The sequence below is a fragment of the Paramisgurnus dabryanus genome, chromosome 1, assembly GCF_030506205.2.
Source record: "Paramisgurnus dabryanus chromosome 1, PD_genome_1.1, whole genome shotgun sequence".
Taxonomy (NCBI): domain Eukaryota; kingdom Metazoa; phylum Chordata; class Actinopteri; order Cypriniformes; family Cobitidae; genus Paramisgurnus; species Paramisgurnus dabryanus.
The window spans coordinates 72,260,878-72,285,705 of record NC_133337.1 but is presented as its reverse complement, the minus strand read 5'-3'; the positions used below and the strand labels follow the sequence as shown (position 1 = coordinate 72,285,705).

Sequence of the window (24,828 nt, the reverse complement as noted above, 5' to 3'; positions counted from 1 at the left end):
TCCCCCTGGTTCATTGCTTTACTAAGGCCATAGAGTGGCGGTGCACATGCGTGCGAGGGCCCTTCCATCACTGCTTGTTATTATTTTTCTTCTTCTTCTCCGAAATGGATCGCTTTTTTGAGGGCCTAAACATACCCGAAAACTCATGAAAATTTGCACACGTGTCAGAAGTGGCGAAAATGTACATGTAGTATAGGCATCAGAAGTGGGCGTGTAGATATGGCTCGATAGCGCCACCTGCAAAATTTCAAGAGAACAGCCCCCCCACTACGAAAAACGTACAGATACGAAATTTGGTAGGGTCATGTAGCACCCCAAGACCTACAAAAAAGTCTCTTGGAGCGAAGCTCTAAACCCCACAGGAAGTCGGCCATTTTGAATTTTCTCTGTCATTTTTTGACATTTCAAAGCGTCGTACTTTAATGAACTCCTCCTAGAGATTTAATACGATCATCGTCATATTTGGTCAGTCTTATCTTAAGGCCTTTGCGATGTTAAATTGCAGAGCTTTTGACTTTTCGTTGGAGGGTGTGTCCGTGGCGGCCTGACAAAATTCAGCATTTTCGCCATGAAACAGGAATTTGTTATAACTCAGGCATACAATGTCCAATCTGCCACACGCTTCATACGTTTGATAAGGGTCTTGGCCTGAACACATTTCAATGCCAATATTCAACTTCATTCATAGCGCCACCTAGAGGTAAGAGGAAATACCACGTTTTACAGTGTGATTTACTGCTCTTAGAGATTTAATCAAATCATCATCATATTTGGTCTAACTGATGTTAAGCCCTTTGCGGTGATAAATTGCAAAGATCTTGACTTTTCGTTGAAGGGCGTGTCCGTGGCGGCCTGCCAAAGTGTGATGTTTCACCATGAAACAGGAAGCTGTTGTAATTCAGACATACAAGGTCCGATCTGCCCCCAACTTCAAACGTTTGATAAAGGTCCCGGCCTGAACACATCAACATGGCATAATTCAGTAACAGTCATAGCGCCACCTAGAGGCAGAAGGAAATACCACGTTTTACAGTGTGACTTACTGCTCTTAGAGATTTAACCATATCAACATCATATTTCATCAGTCTAATCTCAAGACCTTGTGTGATGATAAATAGCGAAGACCTTGACTTTTCGTTAAAGGGCGTGTCCGTGGCGGCCTCGCAAAATATTGTTAAATGCATCGCATTTTTTACAGCCTAAACGAGCTCAAAAAGTCATGAAACGTTGCACACATGTCAAAGGTGGTGAAAATTTTCATGTGATATAGGGTTCAGAACTGGGGGTGTAAAAATGGCTCTATAGCGCCACCTACAAAAATTCAAGAGAGCAGCCCCCCCGCTACGTTAAACGTACGGATACGAAATGTGGTAGGATCATGTATCACCCCAAGACTTACAAAAAAGTCTCTTGGAACCAAGCTCTAATCCCCACAGGAAGTCGGCCATTTTGAATTTTTGCTGTGATTTCTATGCAAATTTTGTCATTTCCAGGCTTCGTACTTTGCCGAACTCCTCCTAGAGATTTTGTCACATTGTCATCATATTTGGTCAATCTCATCTAAAGGCCTTTGCGATGTTAAATTGCGGAGCTTTTGACTTTTCGTTAGAGGGTGTGTCCGTGGCGGCCTGACAAAATTTAGCGTTTTCGCCATGAAACAGGAAGTTGTTATAACTAAGGCATACAATGTTCAATCTGCCCCACACATCACATGTTTGTAGGGCTGCAACTAACGATTATTTTAATAATCGATTAATCTGTCGATTATTTGTTCGATTAATCGATGAATCGGATTAAAAAAAAACAAGAAAAGCATTAATTTCCAACCCCTTATTCAAAACAGAACTAAAATCTTTAGAAAGTGCACAAACTTGTTGCTCATTGAACACACCTGAGCTGTTACAATAATAATAAAATAAAAATATAGCTGCAAGCAGCAATGGCGGGCCCTCGCACGTTTTTTTACCGCTACACTGTGCTTCTGAGAAAACGATGCACGGTGGGCAAGGGCATCAAGTGGGTAAATATCAATGGGCTATTTAATGTTGTTACTGAGCCATTTGGGGACTGTAGCTAAAAGAAACCCCACATTTTAGACAACGGGGGCACTAGTGAGCCACTTAAGAGACACGCCTATGTCTGACCTTTTTGTGCACACTTAACAGCCGACAACTCTGATGTGTGTGCCAACTTTAAGGTTAATCTAAGCACTTCAAGAGCCTTAAAAGTGTCTGAAATAAAAGTAAAGTTTGCGGCGTTGCCATGGGAACAGCGTTCGAGATATCAAAAATCCCTTCGCAATTTATCATCTACAATGTCTCGGCATCATGTTGACCACTTCTGGAGTCAATCGCATGAATATTCTAGGAGGAGTATTTAAAAGAACATCGGCGTCAACTGAAAGGCTTAAATATGCCTTTAATATGAAAGTAAAGTTTGACGCGTTGCCATGGGAACAGCGTTCGAGATATCAAAAATCCCTTCGCAATTTATAATCTAAAATGTCTCTGCATCATGTACACCACTTCTGGAGTCAATCGCATAAACATTCTAGGAGGAGTATTTAAAAGAACATTGCATGGAACTGTAAAAAAAATCCACCTTTGTGACTGACACACTTCCTGGCGCCTGGTGGTGGCGCTATACCCGGGAGTCACAATAAGCACATCGATCCGATCGGAATCTTCAGACGAACAAACACCCCGCGTGTCATTACAATAAGACATTTTTTGCCCTAGATATTAGACACTTCCTGTTTCTCTGATTTCGCCACAACTTTGTCGCCTCGCCATGGCAGAAACGTTCGAGATATCAAAAATCCAAAAGTGTTAAAAAAAATAAAAATAATAATAAATATAGCTGCAAGCAGCGATGGCGGGCCCTCGCACGTTTTTTTTACCGCTACACGGTGCCTCAAAGAAAACGATGTACGGTGGGCATGTGCTTCAAGTGGGTAAATATCAGTGGACTATTTCATGTTGCTACTGACCCATTTAGGTACTGTAGGTAAAAGAAACCCCACATTTTAGACAAACGGGGGCGCTAGTGAGCCACTAAATAGACACGACTTTATCTGACCTTTTTGTCAACACTTAACAGCCGACAACTCTCATGTGTGTGCCAAATTTAAAGTTAATCTAAGCAGGCGAAGAGCCATAAATATGCCTGAAATTAAAGTAAAGTTTGAAGCGTTGCCTTGGCAACAGCGTTCGAGATGTAATTTAGCATCTACAATGTCTCAACATCATGTTGACCACTTTTGGTGTCAATCGCATAAACATTCTAGGAGGAGTATTTAAAAGAACATCACATGGAACTGTCAAAAAAATCAACCTTTGTGACTGCAACACTTCCTGGCGTCTGGTGGTGGCGCTATACCCGAGACTCACAATAGGCACATCGATGTGATCGGAATCTTCAGACGAACCAACACCCAGTGTGTCATCACAATAAGACACTTTTTACCTTAGATATTAGACACTTCCTGTTTCTCTGATTTCACCATGAATTTGTCGCCCCACCATGGCAGAACTGTTCGAGATATCAAAAATCCCTTCGCAATTTAGCAAGTACAATGTCTCGTCATCATGATCACCACGTTTGGTGTCAATCCCATGAATCCTCTAGAAGGAGTATTCAAAAGTTCACTGTATGCATTTTTGAAACCATCCAAAATGGCCGACTTCCTGTTGGGTGGAGCTAATAGGTTTGATTGTGAAAGTTGTTCGTGTCGATAGGATCTATATACGTACCAACTCTCGTACATGTGCGTACAAGTTTGCCCGATTTGTGCACCAATAATTTGTTTGCATTACAGGGGGCACTACAGAGCCCTACTGCCACGCCCGTGTTCCAGCGTGTGCCCGGTCCTAATGGCCGATGACTTTGAGGTCTGTGCCAAATTCCCGGTGTTTTCGAGCATGTTAAGGCACCCAAAGTGCATGCCAAGTGCTTAAATATGCCTGAGAATGAAAGTAAAGTTTGACGTGTTGCCATGGGAGCAGAATTCGAGATATCAAAAATCCCTTCGCAATTTATAATCTACAATGCCTGAGCATCATGTTGACCACTTTTGGTGTCAATCGCATGAACATCCTAGGAGGAGTATTTAAAAGAATACCGCATGGAACTGTCAAGAAATCCACCTTTTGTGACTGCCACAATTCCAGATGCCTGTTAGGGGGCGCTATACCCGAGACTCACAATAGGCAGATCGATGCGATCGGAGTCATTGGCCGAACATACACAATGCGTTTCATCCCAATAAGACATTTTTTGCTTTAGATATTAGACACTTCCTGTTTCTCTGAATTCGGCATAAATTTGTCGCCTCGCCATGGCAGAACCGTTCGAGATATCAAAAATCCCTTCGCAATTTAGCAAGTCCAATGTCTCGACATCATGTTCACCACGTTTGGTGTCAATCGTATAAATTCCCTAGGAGAAGTATTTAAAAGTTCATGACTTGACACACTTCCTGGCGCCTGGTGGTGGCGCTATACCCGGGAGTCACAATAGGCACATCGATGTGATCGGAATCTTCAGAAGAACAAACACACCGCATGGCATCACAATAAGACTTTTTTTGCCTTAGATATTAGACACTTCCTGTTTTTCTGAATTCGCCATGACTTTGTCGCCTCGCCATGGCAGAACCGTTCGAGATATCAAAAATCCCTTCGCAATTTAGCAAGTCCAATGTCTTGACAGCATGATCACCACGTTTGGGGTCAATCCCATGAATCCCCTAGGAGGAGTATTTAAAAGTTCACTGCATGCATTTTTTAAACAATCCAAAATGGCTGACTTCCTGTTGGGCGGAGCTAAAATGTTAGAGGGTGAAAGTTGTTCGGGTAGATGAGATCTATATGCATACCAACTCTCGTACATGTGCGTACATGTTTGCACGATCTGGGCACCAATGTTTATTCTTGCATTACAGGGGGCGAAACAGAGCCCCCGTGCCACGCCCGTGTTCCAGCCTTTGCCCCTTCGCAATGACGGACGACTCTGACGGCTGTGCAAAATTTCAAGAGTTTTCGAGTATGTTAAGGCACCCAAAATGCTACACGGTGCGTCCGAGAAAAGGATGCACGGTGGGCAAGGGCATCAAGTGGGTAAATATCAGTGGGCTATTTAATGTTGTTACTGAGCCATTTGGGGACTGTAGGTAAAAGAAACCCCACATTTTAGACAAACGGGGGCGCTAGTGAGCCACTTAAGAGACACGCCTATGTGTGACCTGTTTGTGCACACTTAACAGCCGACAACTCTGATGTTTGTGCCGACTTTTAGGTTAATCTAAGCACGCCAAGAGTCCTAAATATGCCTGAAATAAATGTAAAGTTTGGCGCGATGCCATGGGAACAGCGTTCGAGATATCAAAAATCCCTTCGCAATTTATCATCTACAATGTCTCAGCATTATGTTGACCACTTCTGGAGTCAATCACATTATTTCCCTAGAAGGAGTATTTAAAAGAACATCGCATGCAACTGTCAGCCTTTATTAAACCTTTAAAATGAAAGTAAAATTTGACACGTTGTCATGGGAACAGCGTTCGAAATATCAAAAATCCCTTCGCAATTTATCATCTACAATGTCTTGGCATCATGTTGACCACTTTTGGTGTCAATCGCATAAACATTGTAGGAGGAGTATTTAAAAGAACATCGCATGGAACTGTCAAAAAAAATCCACCTTTGTGACTGACACACTTCCTGGCGCCTGGTGGTGGCGCTATACCCGGGAGTCACAATAGGCACATCGATGCGATCGGAATCTTCAGACGAACAAACACACCGCGTGTCATCACAATAAGACATTTTTTGCCTTTGATATTAGACACTTCCTGTTTCTCTGATGTCGCCATAAATTTGTCGCCTCGCCATGGCAACACCGTTCGAAGTATCAAAAATCCCTTCGCAATTTAGTAAGTCCAATGTCTCGACATCATGTTCACCACGTTTGGTGTCAATCGCATGCATCCTCTAGGAGGAGTATTTAAAAGTTCAACGCATGCATTTTTTAAACAATCCAAAATAGCCGACTTCCTGTTGGGCGGAGCTTAAATGTTAGAGGGCGAAAGTTGTTCAGGTCGATGAGATCTATATGCGTACCAACTCTCGTACATGTGCGTACATGTTTGCCCGATCTGCGCAACAATGTTTGTTTTTGCATTACAGGGGGCGCTACAGAGCCCCCGTGCCACGCCCGTGTTCCAGCCTTTGCCCGGTCGCAATGACGGACGACTTTGACGTGTGTGCCAAATTGCAAGAGTTTTCGAGTATGTTTAGGCACCCAAAATGGCCAAAAGTGTTTAAAAAAAATAATAAAAATAAAAATAATAGTAATAATAAATATAGCTGCAAGCAGCAATGGCGGGCCCTCGCACGTTTTTTTTACCGCTACACGGTGCGTCCGAGAAAACGATGCACGGTGGGCAAAGGCATCAAGTGGGTAAATTTCAGTGGGCTATTTAATGTTGTTACTGAGCCATTTGGGGACTGTAGCTAAAAGAAACCCCACATTTTAGAAAAACAGGGGCGCTAGTGAGCCACTTAAGAGACACGCCTATGTCTGACCTTTTTGTGCACACTTAACCGCCGAAAACTCTGATGTGTGTGCCAACTTTAAGGTTAATCTAAGCACGCCAAGAGCCTTAAATATGCCTGAAATAAAAGTAAAGTTTGCGGCGTTGCCATGGGAACAGCGTTCGAGATATCAAAAATCCCTTCGCAATTCATCATCTACAATGTCTCGGCATCATGTTGACCACTTTTGGTGTCAATCGCATGAATATCCTAGGAGGAGTATTTAAAAGAACATCGGCGTCAACTGAAAGGCTTAAATATGCCTTTAAAATGAAAGTAAACTTTGACGCGTTGCCATGGGAACAGCGTTTGAGATATCAAAAATCCCTTCGCAATTTATCATCTACAATGTCTCGCCATCATGTTGACCACTTCTGGTGTTAATCGCATGAATATCCTAGAAGGAGTATTTAAAGGAACATCGGCCTCAACTGAAAGGCTTAAAAATGCCTTTAAAATTAAAGTAAAGTTTGACGCGTTGCCATGTGAACAGCGTTTGAGATACCAAAAATCCCTTCGCAATTTATCATCTACAATGTCTCGGCATCATGTTGACCACTTTTGGTGTCAATCGCATGAATATCCTAGAAGGAGTATTTAAAGGAACATTGGCGTCAACTGAAAGGCTTAAATATGCCTTTAAAATGAAAGTAAAGTTTGACGCATTGCCATGGGAACAGCGTTTGAGATATCAAAAATCCCTTCGCAATTTATCATCTACAATCTCTCGGCTTCATGTTCACCACTTTTGGTGTCAATTGCATGATTTTTCTAGAAGGAGTATTTAAAAGAACATAGCATGGAACTGTCAAAAAAAATCCAGCTTTGTGACTGACACACTTCCTGGCGCCTGGTGGTGGCCCTATACCCGGGAGTCACAATAGGCACATCGATGCGATCGGAATCTTCAGACGAACAAACACCCTGCATGGCATCACAATAAGATATTTCTTGCCTTAGAAATTAGACACTTCCTGTTTCTCTAAATTCGCCATAAATTCGTCGCCTCGCCATGGCAGAACCGTTCGAGATATCAAAAATCCCTTCGCAATTTAGCAAGTACAATGTCTCGACATCATGATCACCACATTTGGTGTCATTCGCACGAATCCCCTAGGAGGAGTATTTAAAAGTTCAACGCATGCATTTTTTAAACAGTCCAAAATAGCCGACTTCCTGTTGGGCGGAGCTTAAATGTTAGAGGGCGAAAGTTGTTCGGGTCGATGAGATCTATATGCGTACCAACTCTCGTACATGTGCGTAAATTTTTTCCCGATCTGTGCATCAATGTTTTTTTTTGCATTACAGGGGGCGCTATAGAGCCCCTGTGCCACGCCCGTCTTCCAGCCTTTGGATTTCTGCGATGACGGACAACTCTGACGTCTGTGCTAAATTTCAAGAGTTTTCGAGTATGTTAAGGCCCCCAAAAAGTCCAAAAGTGTTAAAAAAAAAATAAATAAATAAATAAATAAATAAATATAACCCCCCTCGCACGTTTTTTTACCGCTACACGGTGCGTCCGAGAAAACGATGCACGGTGGGCAAGGGCATCAAGTGGGTGAATATCAGTGGGCTATTTAATGTTGTTACTGAGCAATTTGGGGACTGTAGGTAAAAGAAACTCCACATTTTAGACAAACGGGGGCACTAGTGAGCCACTTAAGAGACACGCCTATGTCTGACCTGTTTGTGCACACTTAACAGCCGACAACTCTGATGTGTGTGCCAACCTTAATGTTAATCTAAGCACGCCAAGAGCCTTAAACATGCCTAAAATTAAAGTAAAGTTTGACGCGTTGCCATGGGAACAGTGTTCGAGATGTCAAAAATCCCTTCGCAGTTTATCATCTACTATGTCTCAGCATTATGTTGACCACTTTTGGTGTCAATTGCATGAATATTCTAGAAGGAGTATTTAAAAGAACATCGGGGTCAACTGAAAGGCTTAAATATGCCTTTAAAATGAAAGTAAAGTCTGATGCGTTGCCATGGGAACAGCGTTTGAGATATCAAAAATCCCTTCGCAATTTGTGACCCATCACGGAAACCAGGGACGCAAGTCGGCAGCACAAGTTGAGAAAATGAGAAACAAAGTTTTTTTTTCAAAATTTGTGATTTTCGTTTTATTGCAGAATCTGTTAGTTGAGATCACGAAGAAGCCTCTCCATGTTTGAGATAGGCAAGGCAAGGCAAGTTTATTTGTATAGCACATTTCATACACAAAGGTCATTCAAAGTGCTTTACATAGAAATGAGAAAACAAAAATCAAAGATACATGAATTTAAAATATCAATTAAAAGAAAATAAATGTGATTTTAATAAAAACTGTTTAAATGTGTGAAAAAGAATAAAACAGGAATAAAAGTATAAAACAGTTAAAAATTAAGAATAAAATCAAGAGAAAAATAATTAAAATAGTGCATATATAATATAGTGCAATCAGTTCGGACGCAGCATAGTGCTCATTCAGTAAATGCATAGCTAAACAGATGTGTTTTGAGTCTGGATTTGAATGTGACTACTGTTGGAGCACATCTGATCTCTTCTGGAAGCTGGTTCCAGCTGCGACTGGCATAATAGCTAAAAGCTGACTCTCCTTGCTTTGAGTGAACCCTTGGTATTTCTAGCTGATGTGATCCTAATGATCTGAGTGATCTGATGGGTTTATATTCAATGAGCATATCAGCAATGTATTGAGGTCCTAGTCCACTGAGTGATTTATATACCATTAATAATACTTTAAAATCAATCCTAAATGTAACTGGTAGCCAGTGTAGAGACCTGAGGACTGGTGTGATATGTTCATATTTTCTGGTTCTGCTCAGAATCCTGGCAGCAGCGTTCTGAATGAGCTGAAGCTGTCTAATGGTCTTTTTGGGGAGGCCAGTGAGGAGGCCATTACAATAATCCACCCTGCTGGTGATGAAAGCATGCACAAGTTTCTCCAAGTCTTGTCTGGAAACAAAGCATCTAATTCTTGCGATATTTTTGAGATGATAGTATGCTGATTTAGTTATTGCTTTGACATGACTACTGAAACTAAGGTCAGACTCCAGAATCACACCAAGATTCCTGACTTGATTTTTAGTTGTTTGACCCCTAGCTTCAAGGTATGCATTCACCTTGAGCACTTCATCTTTGTTTCCAAACGCAATGACTTCAGTTTTCTCTTTGTTTAACTGAAGAAAGTTTTGGCACATCCAACTGTTAACTTCATCAATGCATTTGCACAGGGAGTCAATGGGGCTGTAGTCATTAGGGGATAGAGCTAAGTAGATCTGAGTGTCTTCTGCATAACTGTGGTAGGCAATTTGGTTCTCTCTCATTATTTGGCTTAGTGGGAGCATATACAGGTTGAACAGGAGTGGCGCTAGAATTGAGCCTTGCGGGACTCCGCATGTCATGGATGTCCACTCAGATTTATGGCCACCTATACTTACATAATAACCTCTCCCTTCTAAGTATGACCTGAACCATTTTAGGACCATCCCAGAAAGCCCGACCCAGTTTTCCAGCCGGTCAAGAAGTATGTTGTGATCGACAGTGTCAAAAGCAGCACTGAGGTCGAGTAGCACCAGCACTGATAGTTTGCCTGTGTCTGTATTGAGGCGAATATCATTTATTATCTTTATGAGTGCTGTCTCTGTACTGTGGTGTGGTCGAAAACCAGATTGAAAAATGTCAAAGTAATCATTAGAAATTAAGAATTTGTTCAGCTGATTGAAAACAACTTTTTCAATGATCTTGCCTATGAAAGGAAGATTTGAGATTGGTCTGTAGTTGCTCAATACAGTGTTATCTAGGTTGCTCTTTTTCAGGAGGGGCTTAATAACTGCAGTTTTCAGGGACTTTGGAAAAGTCCCAGAGATAAGTGATGAATTTACCACTTTTAGGAGATCTGCTTCTAAACAGTTAAAGACACTTTTGAAAAAAGATGTTGGGAGTGTGTCAAGGGCGCAGGTTGATGTTTTAAGATGCTGTACTGTTTCTTCCAAAATTTTACCATCAACTGCTTCGAAATCAGACATCGTAACTACTTTCTGATGTTGTGGTCTGATTTGTCTGACCCCGGCGCAGCTCAAGGATGTGCTGATCACCTTTCTGATATTATTGATTTTCTCAGAGAAGAAGTTAGCAAACTCACTACATTTGCTGTCTGAGAGCATTTCACTTGGAATGTGACTTGGGGGGGTTGTTAGTCTCTCTATAGTAGCAAAAAGAGTGCGTGTGTTATTTATGTTTTTGTTTATAATATTTGAAAAGAAAGTCTGTCTAGCTTTGCCTAGTTCCACACTGAAAGCACGAAGGCTGTCTTTATAGATATTATAATGGACTACAAGTTTTGTCTTCCGCCACATGCGCTCAGCTTTTCTGCATTGTCTCTTCATATTCCGCACCGCTGTTGAGTTTCTCCAAGGTGATTTTTGCCTGCCATTCTTCTTCATGACTTTTACAGGAGCAATATCATCGATTGCACTCTTAACTTTCGAATTAAAGGAATCAAGGAGAAAATCAACAGAGTCTGCAGATATGCTTGGTGTTAAAGATATAGCCTTCATAAGTAGCACACTGGTGTTCTCATTTAAGGATCTCTTTTTGACAGACACAGATCTAGTTTCAATAGTAGGAGAGATTAATATATCAAAGAAAATACAGAAATGATCAGACAGTGCCACATCCTTAATAACAATTGATGAAATGTTTACACCCTTACTGATAATTAAATCTAGAGTGTGTCCACGATTGTGTGTGGGTCCATGTACATGTTGAGTCAGATCAAAAGTATTTAAAACAGCTGTGACATCTTTTGTCATAATGCTTTCTGGCTTATCTATGTGAATGTTAAAATCTCCAGCAATAGCAAAACAGTCAAACTCTGAGGAAATCATTGATAACAGTTCTGTAAAGTCCTCAACAAATGCTGGAGAGTATTTTGGGGGCCTGTAAATAATGATCAGTAGAATGCGTGGGGTACCTTTCAACACAATACCTAGATGTTCAAAAGACGGGTAATTTCCAAATGACACTTGATTACATTGATAGACATCTTTAAAAAGAGCAGCTAGACCTCCACCTCTCCTAGCAGTTCTGCAGAAACTCAAAAAAGTAAAGTTAGGAGGGGCTGTTTCATTAAGGACTGTTGCACTGTAGCTTTCTTCTAGCCATGTTTCATTTAGAAACATAAAATCCAGGTTGTTTGTGGCTATTAAGTCGCTGACTAGAAGTGATTTGTTTTTAAGTGAACAGATATTTAAAAGTGCTAACTTAACAGTACAATTTTTTTCCCTAACAGAGATCTTAGTTTGACAAGTCACAGGCAGCAGATTAGATTGATTTGCCACACGATTTGATCTAGCCTTACACTTTCTATCATGTACTAAAACAGAAATAGAGAAAGATATAGGCACACTGAGTTCCTGCTTTTGTAAACATTTGATAAAAGTATTAGTATTTTCATAGCAGGAACTCGACACACATCACTGAGAGCCATTATCAGTTGTTTTTGGTTCACCTACAGTAGATGGAGGAGGGTGTGTGTCTTGGCGATGTGTCTGAGACCGAAGAGCTCTCATAGGGCGAGGAGGGGGAACTGGGCCCACTGGCTTTGGTGGTTGTGGGGCTTGCCGTTTTCTGGTTGAAAGCTGGGGGCTCGCAGCAATAGAGTGGGATAGTTTAGTTCCAGCATAAACCAGTTCCTCCATTTTTCCAGAGAAGGTCAAAAGCGGAGATGCTGGAGAGAGGAATGACATATCTAGTGAGGAGTCCTGTTGTTCTGATGTGACCGGAGGCTGTGATATGTTGTCCTGGTTTCCCTGGCTGTTTTCCAGAGAGTCGTCCTTGGGTGCTGAATCTTGGAGCCGTTCTAATCTGACACACTCTGACTGTGGTGAGCTCTGTGGGCATGACTCAGCTGAGATTGTGTCCATGAGCAGTGGTTGTTGTGGCTGCGTGGTGTTATCTCTGTCCTTGTGGGATATGTCGACGTCATGTCCACTCAGGTGCTGAAAAGAAGTCCTATGGTCATTCATACTCTGTCCAGGTGTGTGTGCGCCGTTCAGGTTGAGTGGATTGGCACACACTGCTGAAGGATGATGAAGGGAGAAATAGATATTGTCCTTTAGCACTCTTGCACCCAGTCTGTTTGGGTGGATGCCATCCTGTTTAAATAGTTGTCTCTGACTCCAGAAAAGATTGAAGTTGTTGATAAAGTTCAGTCCTTTTATGTTGCAGGTTTTTTGCAGCCATGTATTAAGTCCAAGCAAACGTGAAAACCTATTTGTTCCTCTTGCTGGAAGTGGTCCACTGATGAACGGCTGAACTTTCACTGTTCTGAGTGTTTCAAAAAGTTTGTTGAAATCCCTCTTAAGGAGTTCAGATTGCTCTTTGTGAATATCATTCTTCCCCACATGAATGACAACTCGATTTACAGTCTTATGTTTCATCAGAATGTTCTGAAGTTCCCTGTTTACATCAGAAACAGTTGCTTGTGGAAGGCAGCACGTAGTTGAGTCTCTGTTGCTAATGTTTCTGATAACTGAGTCACCCAATATCAGAGTTCTAGGCTCGGATGCGCTCTGCGCTGAGTGCCGCTGTCTGCTCGATCTTGAGCGGCAGTTAGCAACAGTGTTAGCTGCTGGCTGATTTGATCGGTGTTCAGTCACGTTTATCACATTTGGGAATTCCTCACTCATATTCATTAATACTTCAAATCTGTTCTCAAGATGTATAGGTGGTGGTAGAAAGTCAGTGTTTGAAATCCTTGTCATAGCTGTATCTGGGGTAGAGGAAGCTATTGCGGCAAAATGTGATGCTCGTGACAGTCTGATTTCTCGAGTGATTTTGGGTCTTGCTCCCTGTTTATACCATGGATTTGTGTGTTGATCATTAGATTCATTGGACTCACCGGCTGTATGCTGAGGGCGTCCATGATGACGATGCTCTGTTGTGTGTTCCGTCCGGTTTTGTAGTCCTGTAAGTAACTTTGTTTCAAGAACAGCAATCCTTTGTAAAAGTCTGTGGCAGTTTGTGCAGCAAGTAGATTGTTGATGAGGCATTTATTTTTCTTATCCTTTTGAATGAAGGCAGCTGTGTTTTTCCTTCTGGAATGTAAGCTGATGTCGGTGGGAGGCTAGACGGATGAAAAATTCCACTTTTTTGTAATCCTCCAGTCCCGAAAGTTTGTAAATTAACGTTGATGCCAAGCTTTGTTGTTTGAGCACTATGCTGATTTGCTGAAGTTAAAATTATAAGATAAAATATAAAAAGCGATAGAGCAAAGCGCAGAGCAGTAAGCAAAAGCGTCCGAACAGTAGCAGAGCAGGAATATTGTATATTTAAAAGCGTACATTTTGCGGTTAAAATAGGCTTGTTTTTCCGGAGATTCTAGCGTGCAGCGGGGGGCGTCATTGTCTGTGTGTATATTTACATACTGTATAAGCTTTTGTTTTCGCCTCCGCCCCCAAAGGGAACAGCGTGACTACTAAATAAGGATAGTTCGCCCAAAAATGAAAATAATGTCATAAATGACTTACCCTTATGTCGTTCTAAACTCGGATGACCTCCGTTCATCTTCGGAACACAGTTTAAGATGTTTTATCGTTAGATTTAGTCCGAGAGCTTTCCCCTTCATTGAAAATCTATGTATAGTTTCCATGTCCAGAAAGTTAATAAAAACATCATCAAAGTAGTCCATGTGACATCAGTGGGTCAGTAAGATTGTGTTGATGCATCGAAAATACAGTTTGGTCCAAAAATAGCAGAATTACGACTTTATTCAGCATTGTCTTCTCTTCCGGCTCGAGCGTGAAGTCACGTGACTGTAGTGACGCGCTGCCCTGTTCCTCAGACATGTTTGCTAAGTTTTTTTTTCCAAACTTATAGCGTGCGTCTCCCCAGACTGTAAAGCTCGGGCGCACAAAACAAAAGAAAAATAAAAGAAGCTGGGGCGGAACAAATAACAGTCAGCCGCATCGTACGTCAGCCGCGTCACTGACTTTATGCGGTGCCGCAGTAGGATGACGTCAAAGTACCGCGAGAGCGCTTCAAGAAATTTTACGGAGTAGTTTAATTTCGACTCGCTCTCACGGTACTTTGACGTCATCTCTATGTCAGTTCTTGCAGCGCAGCATGAGTCCAAACACACAGAAGTTACACAGATATAGTTGTATTCTTCATATAATTGGCTACATGTTTTGTCTATCAATATTTTCCACGAAGTCATTGGCTGATGGAGGAACGAGCGAGCCATTGGTAACATCTCTAAAGGATGTCACGTTTTCGACGGCGCTGTTTGGATGATCTATTATACTACTTCCCTATTTTAAATACAAACTTTGAAGGCGGGTTCATGTGTTTAAAGGAGTGTAAGCTCATATACCCTTACATGTTACGATTTAAATAGTCTTCAGATTGTATATTATATTGTATTACCAGACATTCATGCGAAATCTCATGTAAACAATCTATATTTCACGGATTATACGCATTTGTGGACAAATATGGTCATTGGATAATCTGAAACAGACTGGATTCGACTTGTGATCCCCACAAAGGTAAAAAGAGTCATGTTTATTTTTGCGTGTTGTCATTTGGTCATAAAATACTACATATGATGCTAGAACATCTCAAAAAGGGTTTTACAGGGGGTATGGCTTAGCTAAATGAGATGTAAATGAGCCCTATTGTCTCCCCCAGCTGAAAAGAAGAGTCTCGATTTTCTCGGTTTGAGTATTTCTGAGTTCCTATATTCAAATGGCCACAACTTCTCCAAATCTTATCAAATTTCCATGTGTCACACATCGTTGGAAAGCTTAGAAACTGCACTTTCAGAATATGTGAATAACTCAAAATGCCCAGATCCGACTTGTGTCCCTACTTTCCGTGACTGGTCACATTTATCATCTACAATGTCTCAGCATTATGTTGACCACTTCTGGAGTCAATCACATTATTTACTCATGAGGAGTATTTAAAAGTTTACCCAATGCAGCTGTAAGGTTTAAATATGCCTTAAAAATGAAAGTAAAGTTTGACGTGTTGCCATGGGAACAGCGTTCGAGATATCAAAAATCCCTTCGCAATTTATCATCTACAATGTCTCGCCATCATGTTGACCACTTTTGGTGTTAATCGCATGAATATCCTAGAAGGAGTATTTAAAGGAACATCAGCGTCAACTGAAAGGCTTAAATATGCCTTTAAAATGAAAGTAAAGTTTGACGCGTTGCCATGGAAACAGCGTTTGAGATATCAAAAATCCCTTCGCAATTTATCATCTACAATCTCTCGGCATCATGTTGACCACTTTTGGTGTCAATTGCATGATTTTTCTAGAAGGAGTATTTAAAAGAACATAGCATGGAACTGTCAAAAAAAATCCAGCTTTGTGACTGACACACTTCCTGGCGCCTGGTGGTGGCGCTATATCCGGGAGTCACAATAGGCACAACGATGCGATCGGAATCTTCAGACGAACAAACCCTCCGCATGGCATCACAATAAGATATTTTTTGCCTTAGATATTAGACACTTCCTGTTTCTCTGAATTCGCCATAAATTCGTCGCCTCGCCATGGCAGAACCGTTCGAGATATCAAAATCCCTTCGCAATTTAACAAGTCCAATGTCTCGGCATCATGATCACCACGTTTGGTGTCAATCCCATGAATCCACTAGGAGGAGTATTTAAAAGTTCAACAAATGCATTTTTTAAACAATCCAAAATAGCGGACTTCCTGTTGGGCGGAGCTTAAATGTTAGAGGGCGAAAGTTGTTCGGGTCGATGAGATCTATATGCGTACCAACTCTCATACATGTGCGTACATTTTTGCCCGATCTGTGCATCAATGTTTTTTCTTGCATTACAGGGGGCGCTATAGAGCCCCCGTGCCACGCCCGTGTTCCAGCCTTTGGATTTCTGCGATGACGAGCGACTCTGAAGTCTGTGCCAAATTTCAAGAGTTTTCGAGTATGTTAAGGCTCCCAAAAAGTCCAAAAGTGTTAAAAAAAAAAAAAAAAAAAAAAATATAGCTGCAAGCAGCAATGGCGGGCCCTCGCACGTTTTTTTTACCGCTACACGGTGCGTCCGAGAAAACGATGCACGGTGGGCAAGGGCATCAAGTGGGTAAATATCAGTGGGCTATTTAATGTTATCACTGAGCCATTTGGGCACTGTAGCCAAAAGAAACCCCACATTTTAGACAAATGGGGGCACTAGTGAGCCACTTAAGAGACAAGCCTATGTCTGCCATTTTTGTGCACACCTAACAGCCGACAACTCTGATGTGTGTGCCAACTTTAAGGTTAATCTAAGAACGTCAAGAGCCTTAAATATGCTTGAAATAAAAGTAAAGTTTGCAGCGTTGCCATGGGAACAGCGTTCGAGATATAAAAAATCCCTTCGCAATTTATCATCTACAATGTCTTGGCATCATGTTGACCAAATTCCAAATTTCAAGAGTTTTCGAGTATGTTAAGGCTCCCAAAAAGTCCAAAAGTGTTAAAAAAAATAAAAAAAATAATAATAATAATAAATATAGCTGCAAGCAGCAATGGCGGGCCCTCGCACGTTTTTTTACCGCTACACGGTGCGTCCGAGAAAACGATGCACGGTGGGCAAGGGCATCAAGTGGGTAAATATCAGTGGGCTATTTAATGTTGTTACTGAGCCATTTGGGGACTGTAGCTAAAAGAAACCCCAGACTTTAGACAAAAGGGGGCGCTAGTGAGCCACTTAAGAGACACGCCTATGTCTGACCTTTTTGTGCACACTTAACAGCCGAAAACTCTGATGTGTGTGCCAACTTTAAGGTTAATCTAAGCGCGTCAAGAGCCTTAAATATGCCTGAAATAAAAGTAAAGTGTGCAGCGTTGCCATGGGAACAGCGTTTGAGATATCAAAAATCCCTTCGCAATTTATCATCTACAATGTCTCGGCATCATGTTGACCACTTCTCGTCTCAATAGCATGAAAATCCTAGAAGGAGTATTTAAAAGAACATCGCATGGAACTGACAAAAAAATTCACCTTTGTGACCTACACACTTCCTGGCGCCTGGTGGTGGCGCTATTCCCGGGAGTCACAATAGGCACATCGCTGTGATCGGAATCTTCAGATGAACAAACACCCCGCGTGTCATCACAATAAGACATTTTTTGCCTTAGATATTAGACACTTCCTGTTTCTCTGAATTCGCCATAAATTTGTCGCCTCACCATGGCAGAACCGTTCGAGATATCAAAAATCCCTTCGCAATTTATCATCTACAAGGTCTCGCCATCATGTTCAACACGTTAGGTGTCATTCGCATGAATCCTCTAGGAGGAGTATTTAAAAGTTCACCGCATGCATTTTTGAAACAATCCAAAATAGCCGACTTCCTGTTGGGCGGAGCTAAAATGTTTGAGTGCGAAAGTTGTTTGGGTCGATGAGATCTATATGCATACCAACTCTCGTACATGTGCGTACATGTTTGCTCGATCTGTGCCCCAATGTTTGTTTTTGCATTACAGGGGGCGCTACAGAGCTCCCTTGCCACGCCCATATTCCAGCCTTTGCATGAGCCTAGTGGCACGTGACTTTTACATCTGTGCCAAATTTCTGTTGTGTTCGAGCATGTTAAGGCACCCAAAGTGCACGCCAAGAGCTTAAATATCCCTGAAAATGAAAGTAAAGTTTGACGTGTTGCCATGGAAACAGCGTTCGAGATATCAAAAATCCCTTCGCAATTTATCATCTACAATGTCTCAGCATCATGTTGACCACTTTTGGTGTCAATCGCATGAAAATCCTAGGAGGAGTATTTAAAAGTTCACCACATGCAACTGTCAAGAAATCCACCTTTTGTGAATGCCACACTTCCTGGTGCCTGTTGGTGGCGCTATACCCGAGACTCAAAATAGGCACATAGATGCGATCGGATTCCTTGGCCGAACATACACACTGCGTTTCATCCCAATAAGACATTTTTTGCTTTAGATATTAGACACTTCCTGTTTCATTGAATTCGCCATAAATTTGTCGCCTCGCCATGGCAACACCGTTTGAGATATCGAAAATCCCTTCGCAATTTAGCAAGTCCAATGTCTCAGCATCATGTTCACCACGTTTGGTGTCAATCGTATGAATTCCCTAGGAGAAGTATTTAAAAGTTCATCACTGACATACTTCCTGGCGCCTGGTGGTGGCGCTATACCCGGGAGTCACAATAGGCACATCGATGCGATCGGAATCTTCAGACGAACAAACTACCCGCATGGCATCACAATAAGATATTTTTTGCCTTAGATATTAGACACTTCCTGTTTCTCTGATTTCGCCATGAATTTGTTGCCTCGCCATGGCAGAACCGTTCGAGATATCAAAAATCCCTTCGCAATTTAGCAAGTACAATGTCTCGGCATCATGATCACCACGTTTGGTGTCATTTGCATGTATCCCCTAGGAGGAGTATTTAAAAGTTCACCGCATGCATTTTTGAAACAATACAAAATAGCCGACTTCCTGTTGGGCGGAGCTTAAATGTTAGAGGGCGAAAGTTGTTCGGGTCGATGAGATCTATAAGCGTACCAAGTCTCGTACATGTGCGTACATTTTTGCCTGATCTGTGCATCAATGTTTTTTTTTGCATTACAGGGGGCGCTACAGAGCCCCTGTGCCACGCCCGTGTTCCAGCCTTTGGATTTCTGCGATGACGCACGACTCTGACGTCTGTGCCAATTTTCAGGAGTTTTCGAGTATGTTAAGGCCCCCAAAAAGTCCAAAAGTGTTAAAAAAAAAAATAATAATAATAATAATAATAAATTCGAGCAAAAACAATAGGGCTTCGCACCTTTCGGTGCAGGCCATTCTGGCCTGCTCCTCGGTGCTCGGGCCCTAATAATCTGAGCAAAAACTATAGGGCTTCGCACCTACGGTGCAGGCCATTCTGGCCTGCTCCTCGGTGCTCGGGCCCTAATAATAAATCCGAGCAAAAACAATAGGGCTTCGCACCATTCGGTGCAGGCCTGCTCCTCGGTGCTCGGGCCCTAAATATAGCTGCAAGCAGCAATGGCGGGCCCTCGCACGTTTTTTTACCGCTACACGGTGCTTCCGAGAAACGATGCACGGTGGGCAAGGGCATCAAGTGGGTAAATATCAGTGGGCTATTTAATGTTGTTACTGAGCCATTTGGGGACTGTAGGTAAAAGAAACCCCACATTTTAGACAAACGGGGGCACTAGTGAGCCACTTAAGAGAAACGTCTATGTCTGACCTGTTTGTGCACACTTAACAGCTGACAACTCTGATGTGTGTGCCGACTTTTAGGTTAATCTAAGCACGCCAAGAGCCCTAAATATGCCTGAAATAAAAGTAAAGTTTGGGGCGTTGCCATGAGAACAGCGTTTGAGATATCAAAAATCCCTTCGCAATTTATCATCTACAATGTCTTGGCATAATGTTGACCACTTCTCGTGTCAATCGCATGTATATTGTAGAAGGAGTATTTAAAAGAACATCGGCGTCAACTGAAAGGCTTAAATATGCCTTTAAAATGAAAGTAAAGTCTGATGCGTTGCCATGGGAACAACGTTCGAGATATCAAAAATCCCTTCGCAATTTATCATCTACAATGTCTTGGCATCATGATCACCACGTTTGGTGTCAATCCCATGAATATCCTAGAAGGAGTATCTAAAAGTTCTCTGCATGCAACTGTCAGCCTTAAATATGTGTAAAAATGAAAGTAAAGTTTGAAAGGTTGCCATGGGAACGGCGTTTGAGATATCAAAAATCCCTTCGCAATTTATCATCTACAATGTCTTGGCATCATGTTGACCACTTCTCGTGTCAATCGCATGAAAATCCTAGGAGGAGTATTTAAAAGAACATCGCATGGAACTGTCAAAAAAATCCAGCTTTGTGACTGACACATTTCCTGGCGCCTGGTGGTGGCGCTATACCCGGGATTCACAATAGGCACATCGATGCGATCGGAATCTTCAGACGAACAAACACCCCGCATGGCATCACAATAAGACATTTTTTGCCTAAGATATTAGACACTTCCTGTTTCTCTGAATTCGCCATAAATTTCTCGCCTCGCCATGGCAACATCGTTCGAGATATCAAAAATCCCTTCGCAATTTAGCAAGTCCAATGGCTCGACATCATGTTCACCACGTTTGTTGTCAATCCCATGCATCCTCTAGGAGGAGTATTTAAAAGTTCAACGCATGCATTTTTTAAACAATCCAAAATAGCCGACTTCCTGTTGGGCGGAGCTTAAATGTTAGAGGGCGAAAGTTGTTCGGGTCGATGACTTCTATATGCGTACCAACTCTCGTACATGTGCGTACATTTTTGCCTGATCTGTGCCCCAATGTTTGTTTTTGCATTACAGGGGGCGCTACAGAGCTCCCTTGCCACGCCTGAGTTCCAGCCTTTGCCGGGTCCTAATGGCCGACGACTCTGACATATCTGCCAATTTTGAAGAGTTTTTGAGTATGTTAAGGCCCCCAAATTGCCCCGAAACGTAAAAAATAAATAAATAAATAAATAAATAAATCTGAGCAAAAACAATAGGGCTTCGCACCTTTCGGTGCAGGCCATTCTGGCCTGCTCCTCGGTGCTCGGGCCCTAATAATCCGAGCAAAAACAATAGGGCTTCGCACCATTCGGTGCAGGCCATTCTGGCCTGCTCCTCGGTGCTCGATCCCTAATAATAATCCGAGCAAAAACAATAGGGCTTCGCACCATTCGGTGCAGGCCATTAATAAAAATGGACTAACAAAAAAATACACATGTATGCTTTACATCTGCCAAATATATAGACTTTTTATGATGCATTTCCCATCAAGAAGCCTCTCTTCGTGGGATCAAAAAGATAGTATACGAGTACACTCTCAGAAATAAAAGTGCAAAAGTTGTCACTGGACAGTACCCTTTTAAAAAGGTACACCTTTGTACCCAAAAAGTGCATATTAGTACTTCAAAAGTACATATTGGCAGTTCAAAGATACATATTTGTACCTAAATGGTACATATTAGGACCTTTTATAAAGGGTACTGCCCCAGTGACAGCTTTGTACCTTATATTTGACTTTATGTGTTTTCTCTGATCGGATAGCTATCTCATTTGTTAAAACTGTTCCATTACATTTGGCCACATAAATGCGTCTTGTGAAAACGGAGAATGCGTCTTCTACTCCCGCGCAAAATGCAAATACACCATTCATTACTTCGCCTTAAAAAATGTAAGACAATGTTTATGCAACAAAAGGCGGCACTTACTGTATGATGTACTGTATGTGGGGCCAGGCACGCGCGTCTCCTTGCTCTACATGAGCTGGAGCGCGCAGTACAGAACAGCAGGAGAGTGACGCACGATGATTTAACATACAGGTCTATGACGGGGAAAAGCGTCCATACAACTCTCTCTCAACGTTTTATTTCTTTGTTTAATATCATTAGAGTTTGTCATTGGAGTTTTTTTTCGTTCTAGAAACTATTTTTACTCGCTGTCGTCGCTCCATAAAGCATAAAACGTGTCGTCTTTGATTACCTCTTTGCCGGCTATAACTTCCAGGTGATGCGCTTACGTTTGGTAGGAGTAAAACACTGACATGTGGTTTTCCTCTACCTTTGCTGTTTTTTTTTTATATTTTCCCCGCCGCCCTGTAATTTCTCCGCCCTGTCTATGAGGCGCCGAACTCTGCAAGCAACAGTGCGCGAGAGAGACCGACGCTCCGTCCCAAACCGCATACTTCCATATAGTAGGCGAAAATCACTACTTCTCGTACTCTTTGCCTACTATATAGTAAGGAATTAGGCGGTTTGGAACGCAGTGCGAGTCTGTTCACTCCGCTTCGCGCTTAACTGAAGTTTTTCCTTTTTTTTAATTAAATGTCTCTGCGTCACGCGACACAACAAATCAATAATGAAATTCGTTGCCAACACTTTTAGTAATCGATTTTTATCGATTTAATCGATTCGTTGTTGCAGCCCTACATGTTTGATAAGATGCTTGGCCTGAACACATTTCAATGCTAATATTCAGCTTCAGTCCTAGCGCCACCTAGAGGTAGCAGGACATGCCTTGTTTTACGCTGTGAATTACTGTTCTCAGAGATTTAATCAAATCATTATCATATCAGGTGAGACTGATCTTAAGCCCTTTGCGGTGATAAATTGCGAAGATGTTGACTTTTCGTTAAAAGGCGTGTCCGTGGCGGCCTGGCAAAGAGTGATGTTTCGCCATGAAACAGGAAGCTGATGTTATTCAGGCATACATTGTCCGATCTGCCCCTGACTTCACACGTTTGATAAGGGTCCCGGCCTGAACACATCAACATGGCATAATTCAGTAACAGTTATAGCGCCACCTAGAGGCAACAGGAAATACCATGTTTTAGGCTGTGACTTACTGCTCTTAGAGATTTAACCATATCAACATCATATTTCACCAGTCTAATCTCAAGACATCTTGTAACGATAAATAGCGACGACCTTGACTTTACGTTGAAGGGCGTGTCCATGGCGGCTTGGCAAATTATGGCTAAATGAATCAAATTTTTGAAAGCCTAAACAAGCTCAAGAAGTCATTAAACATTGCACACGTGTCAAATGTGGTTACATTTTTCATTTGATATAGGGTTCAGACCTGGGGCTGTAAAAATGGCTCAGTAGCGCTACCTTTGAGTTCAAATTTTGTCATTTCTGGGCTTCGTACTTTAACAAAGTCCTCTTACAGATTTCATTAGATTAAAACCATATTTGGTCTGTGTCATCTAAAGGCCTTTGCGATGCTAAATTGCGGAGATCTTGACATTTCGTTGGAGGGTGTGTCCATGGCAGCCTGCCAAATTTCGGCTTTTCGGCATAAAACAGGAAGTTATTATAACTTAGGCTTACAGTGTCTAATTTGACCCACTTTTCACATGTTTTATAAGTGCCCTGGCCTGAACACATCAACATGGAATTATTCACATACAGTCATAGCGCCACCTGCTGCACAAAAGAGGTGTGGCACTTCAAAGTTCCTTTGAATATCCACCTATATTTACCCACTGAAATTTCAATCCCCCTGGTTCATTGCTTTACTAAGGCCATAGAGTGGCGGTGCATATGCGTGCGAGGGCCCTTCCATCACTGCTTGCAGTTTTAATTGTATTTGTTGTTTGCTGATTTTCAAAAATAAAACTTGTAAAACGTTTTCAGTGTGTGCATCAGTTCTTTTTGAACATTTCCATCTCAATTTAAGAAAACCATGATAATATTGATAACTGTGAAAACTTTGGTCAATATAATCATGATATAAAATTTTCTAACCGTCCCATTCCTAATCACAAATATCAGAGCATGCGCTTTCTCTTTGTTAAAATCAAACAACTGCCTCAAAATGCTCTACTTTTCTGAAGTCAGGCACAGGAAACAGTTTCTCCAAGCGAGAGAGCAGATCCCACATTAGCTCTTTAAGAGCGGTGTCATACTTGGCGCCATATTCCACTGGAAACACTTCCTGTGAGAGACAGAGATAGAAAATCATATATGATATAGCACATCATCATGGCACAGATACGTTTAGATATAAATACTTTAAATATGATTTGTCTCAGACCTGAAAGAAATACGCTTTCTCAACCGGGTTTTTAAGCAGCGCCAGAACCAAAGCTTTAAAATTTGCAACTGCAGGTCTCACATCAGCGTCAATGCTCTGAGAAACAAATATTAAAATGAATAAATGTAAAAAATATAACACATGGTACGAGAGTTTAATGTTGCTTTAATAAACTTACCTCTAACGGTGTTGCCGCTGGAATCTGGATTCGGTCAAGATGTGCCTGTATGTTTCTGAAATCAGCCGTGCTGCGACACAGCTCCAAAACCATCTGACAGTAGAACAAGAAAAAATAACAGAAACGTGAATTCACAATTCAGATACGAACTAAGAAGTACAAACTCTAATGTTTGGAAAGATTTTCTGAGAAAGATGATGATGATGAGGACAAACCCTTGCTCTCAGGCCCAGCCTCAACTGAGCTCCCTGTCTGTAACTCAGCACTTGCGGCAGAGTCTCTGTCACCATGGAGACAAACTCCTCAAGCCTCCCATAATATATCACACTCTTCTGCTGCAGCACCTGCCACATGAAGGCGGACATCAGGTGCAGTGGTGGTACCAGCAGCCGCAGAGAAGAGAGAGGCAGGCTGACACCTAAAGAGAAACATCATCAGGTCACTACTACACTACTGCTTAA

General features: G+C 41.9%; 1 protein-coding gene across 1 annotated transcript in view; it reads right to left on the bottom strand.

The window, feature by feature from the left end:
* LOC135734550 (uncharacterized) overlaps nucleotides 1-24,828 on the bottom strand; it is a 318,539-nt gene that overhangs the window by 170,862 nt on the left and 122,849 nt on the right. The window contains exons 2-5 of the mRNA XM_065253394.2: nucleotides 24,583-24,785; nucleotides 24,368-24,460; nucleotides 24,190-24,285; nucleotides 23,980-24,090 (exon numbers count right to left, since the gene is read on the bottom strand). Of these exons, the coding sequence (XP_065109466.1) occupies nucleotides 23,980-24,090; nucleotides 24,190-24,285; nucleotides 24,368-24,460; nucleotides 24,583-24,785 (503 nt within the window). The remainder of the gene's footprint in view (nucleotides 1-23,979; nucleotides 24,091-24,189; nucleotides 24,286-24,367; nucleotides 24,461-24,582; nucleotides 24,786-24,828) is intronic.